General features: G+C 44.8%; 1 protein-coding gene across 2 annotated transcripts; it reads right to left on the bottom strand.

Moving 5' to 3' along the window:
- Window positions 1–419: 419 nt before the first annotated feature.
- LOC104831677 (apovitellenin-1) lies at window positions 420–3624 on the bottom strand. 2 transcript variants are annotated; one of them, XM_010567416.1, is made up of 4 exons: window positions 3612–3624; window positions 2067–2165; window positions 1512–1671; window positions 420–843 (listed from the first exon to the last, which is right to left on the bottom strand). In XM_010567416.1, the coding sequence occupies exons 2-4, from the start codon at window positions 2125–2127 to the stop codon at window positions 744–746; spliced, it is 321 nt and encodes a 106-aa protein (XP_010565718.1). In that variant the 5' UTR covers window positions 2128–2165; window positions 3612–3624; the 3' UTR covers window positions 420–743. The 2 variants fall into 2 exon arrangements, with proteins under 2 accessions (XP_010565718.1, XP_010565719.1); XM_010567417.1 differs by lacking the exon at window positions 3612–3624 and having other exon boundaries at window positions 515–612; window positions 714–843; window positions 2067–2167.
- Window positions 3625–8536: the final 4912 nt, after the last annotated feature.

The raw sequence follows: 8536 nt of genomic DNA, 5'->3' as shown, positions 1-8536 counted from the left end.
TCAGTAGCCTCACTGGTTGGCTGATGAAACATACTTTCAAAGTCCTGATCAGATTGATGGACAGTTCAGTTTACTGGCACTTGTTTTCCCAAATGACCTGAAATCTTCAGACACTTGATACAGGTGCACCGACTTGCTTCTTACCTAACCAAGGAGCACAATCAGTAGGACTTACTTAAATTTCATGGTCTGTCCTGATGTGAGGTTACGGTTGCCATGTTGTGGCTACCCTGAAAGATGCTCAGGTAGTGCCCCCTCCACCCAAGAAGAACCTAAGATTAGTTAAAAGTGCCTGAATGTTCGGGGTTGGTTAGCATTGCCTGCAACAACTTCTTGTGAATCACAGCTACATTCTCAGCAGAATGGGATGCCAAGGTGGGTGTGATTTTGTAACAGTCAATACAAACAGGAAACTTAAGGAAGTGTAACAACCAACATTTTTTTTATTAGAGGGGCAATGGCCAAGCCATTCAGGAGGAATTAATTTTCAGGATTTGGCTACAGAAGAACTCTACAATCTCATTGCCTTCCCCATGCCCAGCCGTGGTTTTTTTTTCAGGGGAGACTTCAGCAGGTGCCTTCCATCCTTTGGACTTTGAAGCTGGGTTCCCTCTAGTGGCATTAAGAGGAGCATCGATTCTGTCTTATTGACTGATCTTGGTCCGTCGTAGGGGCAAGGGGAAAGAGGACACTGCAGGGTATTACCAACTCACATCAGGAAACACTGGCTTGTCTTCATCTGGCTAGTAGCCTAGGACTTTTGTGTACCACAGGTTCTTTATTTTTTCCATCAGCTGTTCAGCCAGTATACTAAGTTTAGTTGTTTCTCTGATGAGGAAGTTCCTGCAGGAGATGACAGTGTATGTGGTAAGATACACAAATACGTGAGGGTAATCTCCATCTGCTGTAGTTATCACACTGCCTGTCACTGAGAGTGCAAAGCTCCTCAGAAGTCCTAGAGGGGCTTTCCTCAGAAGGCAGGAACAGGCAGTATGTGTTTGCCCTGAGTTACATGAAACTGTACCTCTAGGGTCATTATGCTTTTCCTTTTGGAGGAAACTCGTTCCCCTTCTTTGAGGAATATATATTGACAGCTAGAGCCAATTCTGTGATTTGTGTCGAGTGACAGCAGTGTTTCCTGGCACCTTCAGTACTCAGCGCCTCACAGATAGCACCGCAGCAGCCTTCCAGGGGGCTGATTCCCCACCAGCCAGTGGCCCCCTCCCTCACTACCCATGTATAAAGTCCGGTACCTGCTACCCCCACAAGCACTGTCATGTTCAATGTGCGTGCCCTGGGAAGAGCTTGGACTTTCACGTGAAACCATATCATCCCAACCCCACCTTCCAGCACCCCACTCCTGTTGTCGTCACATCAGGCTTTGGTTGCCGATTCATTTCCCATTGGGTCTCCCCATATAGATACTTGATTAATCTGCTCTTTCTCCCACTCCTCCCTCTCCCTTTTTACCCATGGCTACTGCAGCATTAGCACAGAGGATCTTTCCATACCTGGTCACAACAACTACTGGAGTCTGGGCAGCATCCACCAAGAACTGACCAACTTTAGGAGACATCTTGTTCACAGTTTCATAGATGTAAGCTGCAATTGCATCGGGGATGACCAACCAGTCACGACGGTCTCTCTCAAAGATGGACTTTGAGTGCACTTCTGAGAAAGAGGAGGCAAAAAACCACAAGGCTTCTCCAGTCACTTGTGTTTCTGATATCTTCCCCCAGGTGCAGTGGGAAGGGACTTGAAATTCTGAGATCCATAGCCTCCCCCAGAATTCACTCTAGCAGCATCCAGCAACACCTCATCACTGCTTTTAGGGCATCTAGGTCATAGGCCTTACATGGCTGAGTATTTGCACCAGGTACGGACAGTTTTCATGCCAGGCCCCTACCGACTTGTTTCACGCTGCCAAGCACTATATATGCATGGCCTTGAACTGTGTTATTGGGCTTCAGTCCTACTTTATGGATGGGTTAGACTTCTCTAAGGCAAGTGAGAACCTGTAGAGCTGAGCCTTGTCTCAGGCAGACAGAAAAGCTTTTCAGACTTACCAGGGAGAGTGGTGCTAAGGAGCAGAATCAGAACTATCACCAATGCCCTGGATTGCAGCATGATTTGCAGTACCAGTTCCGCTCTCTACACCAAGACACCTGCTGGAATCAGCATACAATGTTTTGTTTGTTTTCAGAGAAATAAAACATATCAGTTAAACACCTGCAACAAACCAAACCAATAAATGGAGAACAGGAAAGATCACAGTGCATTTCCTCTGAAGAAGTGACGAAAAGATAGTATAAAAATGAAAGTGTCCTTTTATTTGTATAATCAGATATTCACAATGAATGATAGCTTTCAGAGCTCCAAGAAATACCTGACAGTTGAAGCTACTTCTTTTATATGAGAGCTAAAATTCCTTGTTTCAGCACATGAGCAAACCACTAAAACTGGCAGAGGTCAGAATAGGTTTCCTCCACACATAAGTACAATTGAAATTTCATAATGTGGCATTTTTTGTTTAATTTTTTTTTTTTGTAAATTGCTCTAAAGAACATCGTGCTAGTGAGTGCATCACATACAATGAGCATCTTAGTGACCCAGTGGCTAAGTATTTTGTCTTGCTCTAGTTGAGGAAAGACCCAACTACCCAACTAGGTTCTCTTGTCTTTTCCACACTGGGATTAATGAAGCAGATATTAGCCCAGGCAAAAGAAGTTCTCAAAAGGGAGTAAGTGCAAACTTTAGCTTCATCCAACCTCCTTTATTTTGTCTATTAAAAAAGTCAGAATAGGAGGAACTCTTGAAAATTTGGTACTTGGTACATTGAAAAGATGACATTACATCTAAACAAGCTTTTCAAACATGCTGCACTTAAAAAGGTGTTTAGAAGTTAAAATTGATTTATGTCCTGAATTAGAGGGCTGCATCACTCAGAGCAACATGAAGAAAACATTGCAGTGCTAGGAATTGCAATGGCAAAAAAGGCTGCAAGTCTATTACATGTGAATGTTTTGCTAAATCCTGTGCCAGGTAGCTACAAGTCAATGCTCCTTCTTATCCCACAGTAAGGAAATTTCCATCCATTTTTATTTCCTTCTGCACACACTTACTTCCAAAAGCTACCACTCCATTCACTAGACATTTGCTGACCAGCAGCAGTTGCTCCATCACCACCCTTCCTTGATTTTTAATCCTAGAGCCAGTTTCTCCCTCTGTAGACAAAAGGTATAAATTTGCTTCCCAGGAGCATAAAGAGGTGATCTTACCCACTTCAGAGCCTGTAGTCCCTGTGGTGAAGGCTGCTGGGAGAAGGTTAAGTATCTTCCAACACTGAAACTTTGCAAACCCTACCATGGGCTTGACCTTTCTATGAGTGTCTTATGGAGCATCCATCACTCAGCTTCAATCCAGGTCACCTCAAGCACTCCCACCCTCCTCCATTTCAGCAATAGTCTTGGCTATGGAGCATGAGAAGGGCTCACACTTTGGCTTGCAGTAAGAAATGGGGAAAAATAGAAGACCGCCTCCACTCCCTTCTCTATGGCCTAGATACATTAGTCACAAAGTCCATACCACCCAGAGCAGAGTTCAGCTCTTACCTGTCCTGCTTTCTCTCTCTTTCTCAGGCCGAAGCTGAGGTAGATGCTCATCTGAGACACCGGCATTTATGCAGAGCTAATATAGTGTTAGGAAGGGGTCAAAGGTCCTGCTTTGTTTCCCTGTTTGCTCTTTTGCAAGCACATCCAGCTCAGTGGGACAGGCAAGAAGCTGTGGAGGACTCTGGACCTGTTATTGAGATTTGGTAATGGAGGGTCAGTCTGACCTGAGCCTAAGAGACGTGGAAGGCAGCTCCTGGGTCACTGAGTCCCCTACTTTTGCAGACAACCATGTCATAGAGGCCCCTTTCATAAGTTGACCAAATTCCACATTAACAGTAGCTAAAGCTGGGGTGAATTTTCCTCCCACTGTTCCTGTGGGAAGGCCTGTGCTGTAACCTCACTGCTCTGACAGTTGAAACTTACTTGCTGGCTATTACGCCCATTGGTGGTTTACCCTCCATTTTCAACAAATGCATTAACCAAATGGTGCACAGGGGTAAGTGTGCACTCCTCCCACATTTCTTCTTTCCCCGTGCCCAAGTCTTTTTGCACAGGCTGACAAGATGGGCATACATCTGAGCCAGCTGTCAAAACTTACCCAGGGGAAGCATCCAGCTCCGGGGCCCCCAGCCCAAGAAAGACATGGACCTGTTAGAGTGGGTCCAGGGGGCCACAAAAAAATGATCAGCGGGCTGGAACACCTCTTCTGTGAAGAAAGGCGGAAAGAATTGGGGTTGTTCAGCCTGGAGAGGAGAAGGTTCCAGGGAGACCTTATTGCAGCCTTTCAATATGGCTTCACCAAGGGCAAGTCATGCCCTTGACAAATTTGGTGGCCTTCTACGACGGGGTTACAGAGTTGGTGGATAAAGGAAGAGCAACTGATGTCATCTACCTGGACTTGTGCAAAGCATTTGACACTGTCCCGCACATCCTTGTCTCTAAATTGGAGAGACATGGATTTGATGGATGGACCACTCGGCGAATAAGGAATTGGCTGGATGGTCGCACTCAAATAGTTGCAGTCAATGGCTTGATGTCCAAGTGGAGACCAGTGATAAGTGGTGTTCCTCAGGGGTTGGTATCGGGACTGGTGCTGTTTAACACTTTTGTTGGTGACACGGACAGTGGGATTGAGTGCACCCTCAGCAAGTTTGCTGATGACACCAAGCTGTGGTGCAGTCGACACGGTGGAGGGAAGGGATGCCATCCAAAGGGACCTTGACAGGCTTGAGAGGTGGGCCTGTGCAAACCTCATGAAGTTCAACAAGGCCAAGTGCAAGGTCCTGCACATGGGTCGGGGCAATTCCAAGCACAAATACAGGCTGGGCTGAGAATGGTTTGAGAGCTGCCCTGCAGAGAAGGACTTGGGGTGTTAGCTGACAAGCAGCTCAACATGACCCAGCAATGTGCATTTGCAGCCCAGAAAACCAACCGTATCCTGGACTGCATCAAAAGAAGTGTGACCGGCAGGGTGAGGGAGGGGATTCTCCCCCTCTACTCTGCTCTCATGAGACCCCACCTGGAGTACTGTGTTCAGCTGTGGGGCCCCCAGCATAAGAGGGACATGGACCTGTTGGAGTGAGTCCAGAGAAGGGCCACAAAGATGATCAGAGGGCTGGAGCACCTCTCCTATGAAGACAGGCTGAGAGAGTTGGGGTTGTTCAGCCTGGAGAAGAGAAGCCTCCGGGGACACCTTATAGCAGCTTTCACCACCTAAGGGGGGCCTACAAGAAAGCTGGAGAGGGACTTTTTACAAGGGCAGGTAGCGACAGGACAAAGGGTAATGGCTTTAAACTGAAAGAGGGTAGATTTAGATTAGATATAAGGAAGAAATTCTTCACTGTGAGGGTGGTGAGGCACTAGAGCAGGTTGCCCAGAGAAGTTGCAGACACCCTATCATTGGAAGTGTTCAAGGCCAGGTTGTATGGGACTTTGAGCAACCTGATCTAGTGAAACATGTCCCTGCCCAGGTAAGATGAGATGATCTTTAAAGGTCCCTTCCAACTGAAACCATTCTATGATTCTATGACAACTTCTCCCCAGGCTCCCTGAGGACCTGGTCCCTGTCAGAAATTGGCTGCATTGCTGCTGTAGGGCGTGTTTTCCCATAGCTCAAGTTCCAAGTGCCCGTTGGGTCTTCAGTCAGGCCAACTATCTGTATTTGGCACATGCAACCACTGAGCAGTAGGGGGAAGAGACAGAAAGGCTGCAACACTGAGCTACAAAGGGCATTAGCTAAAGGGAATGGGGAGGACATGAGGCATAAATTAAGCCTACTGTGTGAGATCCAACAGACCTCCATTCTTATGTCAGCCACTTATTTGTTAGGTGACTGTCACACATGGAAAGTGGGAAAAGCTCAACCAGTATCTTCATTTATCAACCAAGCAAAATTTCTGGAAGACTTTTCTTCTCATGGAGCTCAAAGTACTTTAGAACCAAATAGTAAGCGTTCCGGTTTGACAGACATGGCAGCCAAGTCAGCAATTGCTAGTGGGTCACATCATTAAAGAAGGCTGCCAATGGTTTTCCACTCTCTTGGTGTGTATTTATTCAAATTATCTTCTTTCTTAGAAAAACAAAGAAAGAAGTCTCCCAAAATAAGAACAACAACAACAACAAAACCCCCATACAAGCACACCATTTCTCATTTTTGTCCAAAAAATAACAACAGAAAATTCTTACTAATGTATAACAAGGTTAATTCCAGAAGGAAGAACAGAGACTTTTCAGTTCCACTTCTGGTGCAAACACTAAAAAGCAATTTATGGTCTAGGAAGAACACACAAGAGCAACTGGTTGAAAGTTCTCTTGTATTTTAATTAAACATTTGACAGTCATTGAAGAGAATCTGCACATTTACCATCTGCTTTTACAGCTGGAATGATATTCAGAAGACCAGCACAAGGCACATTATAGGCATTAAACTTTGCAGAAATAGCAACGAACACTCATTACTTGTGGGGGTTAATTTAATGTAACCTCAAGTGTCATCTTTCTCCTATGTCAGGTCGACAAATGGAAGGCTCTAACCTTATTAAGTGGGTGTTTTAAACTGATGTGCTGCTGGAGGTAGTAACACAGAGGGGACTTAGCTACCCTATGTAGTAATACATACTGCTGAAAAGCTTTGCATTGTGGTTGTTATCACACAAGGTAACTTCCCCCTGCCTGAAGTTAGGCTAACTTTAGCTAGTGCTATCACGAATACAATCCCAGAGATAGCAACTGGGCATTTCAGCACTTTCTGCTGCCAAACAGGCACTTGCCAAGACCAGATCAATGATTGCACAAGAAGCAGCCCTTGCCCTCCATTCCTGGAACGGCATTCCGGCATAGCAGGGCACTCTGCAAATAAGCAAGAAACCCAGATACTCCAAGTCCTTTCTTAATCAAAGAAAAATGACATTATTTTTTATATCTCTTACGAATCTCTGGTCTGAGGTGGAAAACAGCTGACAGGAGCAGCATGGACATCCTTATCTGCCCCATGTGGCGTGGTCACTTACCCTAATTTAAAATAATAATGTAATGAGTAACTCCAGTGGCTGTCAAGGCACCTTATCTGAGACAGAAAATTCATTCCTGGGGGTAAGGTATATTCCTTCAACTGCATGGCAGGAAGAACAAAAGTCTAGAATGGCAGTAACTCCCATGTGTGAAACATATTCAACTTTTTTGATCACAAATGGGCTGACATACGAACATCAGCTCTTTGGAATGGCTGAAAAATTAAGCATGAATAAATTGCAACATAGAAAGAACAAGGCTAGGCTATTTCCTACTGTTATTTCTTTCAGTGTGCAGTATTTGAGCTGCTCAATTCTCTCTCTCTTTTAAAAAGTCAAAGACCCTGTGATCTTACTGGAAAAAAGAATCCACATAGTATTGTGTAGTGTTGTCACAATGGCTTTCATTTATAGCCAATTAAAACTAGAAATAAGCACTCAAAGCAGAGACTATTTCCTTCCCACTTTTCTGTCTGCTTGCAGTTGTAAAGCATGCATATATAGATTTCCTTTGCATTATTTCACAGCCCACTAACTAGTGTTTTATGAACCGCAGTGGTCTGTGGACCAGTAAACCTGGTGCCATTTCTGCTTCCCTGCTGGATAACCTAACCTACTTCTGTCACAATTTAAGAAGTTACAGAATTAAGAGTGAGATACAATCAATCGTCCCTGAAGAGTTTTGTTTAATGTTTCTATAAATATGAACAAAGTGACTGAAGAGGAGCTCAAGTATGATAAAGATAAAACTCTTCAGACTTCATACAGCACAAATGTGTTCACACAATCTACAATTAGTCACCCTAGCTCAATTATGGGGACTAGAGGAAGAAATAAAGATGGGGAGCTCCTTCATAGGATTTAGGTAAAAAAGCACAACCTCTGCAGTTAGTGTGCTCATACTACAGCAGCAAGCTTCAACAGCTGCTACTGTTACACAGTCATCTGGGTTTTCTTGCTGTGTGAGGGGAAACTTGGGAAAACTTGCTGGACATACATTGGCTTATACACGCCTGTATGCGAAGGAAAGTCAACTCTCTCCCATCCTACCATCTTGGGATCTCACCTGATGTCTCCATAGCCTCTACTCTTGTTGGAGAAATGGGCAGCCCTTCCCTGAAACCTGGACATTTGGGCTGGGTTGAGATGACAGGAAGAAGTTGTCCTGCATGATATATGGACCTATTGGAAGCATAAGGAGAGAGTCAAATTCCAAGCCACCAATTCACCTTCCAAGGGTAGAATCTGCAGGGCCCTGGGTATCTGCTAAAAGTCACCAGAGGGCAATGCTAAAGTCAAAACAGGATGTTAGCTTCAGAAGAAGGAGCCCCATTGTTTTCTGTCATTGCAGTCACCATAAACTCCTCTTAACTAATAAAAATACTAGCCCATCATAGAAGAGAGGGTGCATAAAAT

Source organism: Haliaeetus leucocephalus, unplaced genomic scaffold (genome assembly GCF_000737465.1).
Source record: "Haliaeetus leucocephalus isolate CR32 unplaced genomic scaffold, Haliaeetus_leucocephalus-4.0 Scaffold228, whole genome shotgun sequence".
NCBI lineage: Eukaryota > Metazoa > Chordata > Aves > Accipitriformes > Accipitridae > Haliaeetus > Haliaeetus leucocephalus.
The sequence above is the reverse complement of the archived record's forward strand: the minus strand, read 5'-3'. Positions and strand labels throughout refer to the sequence as shown.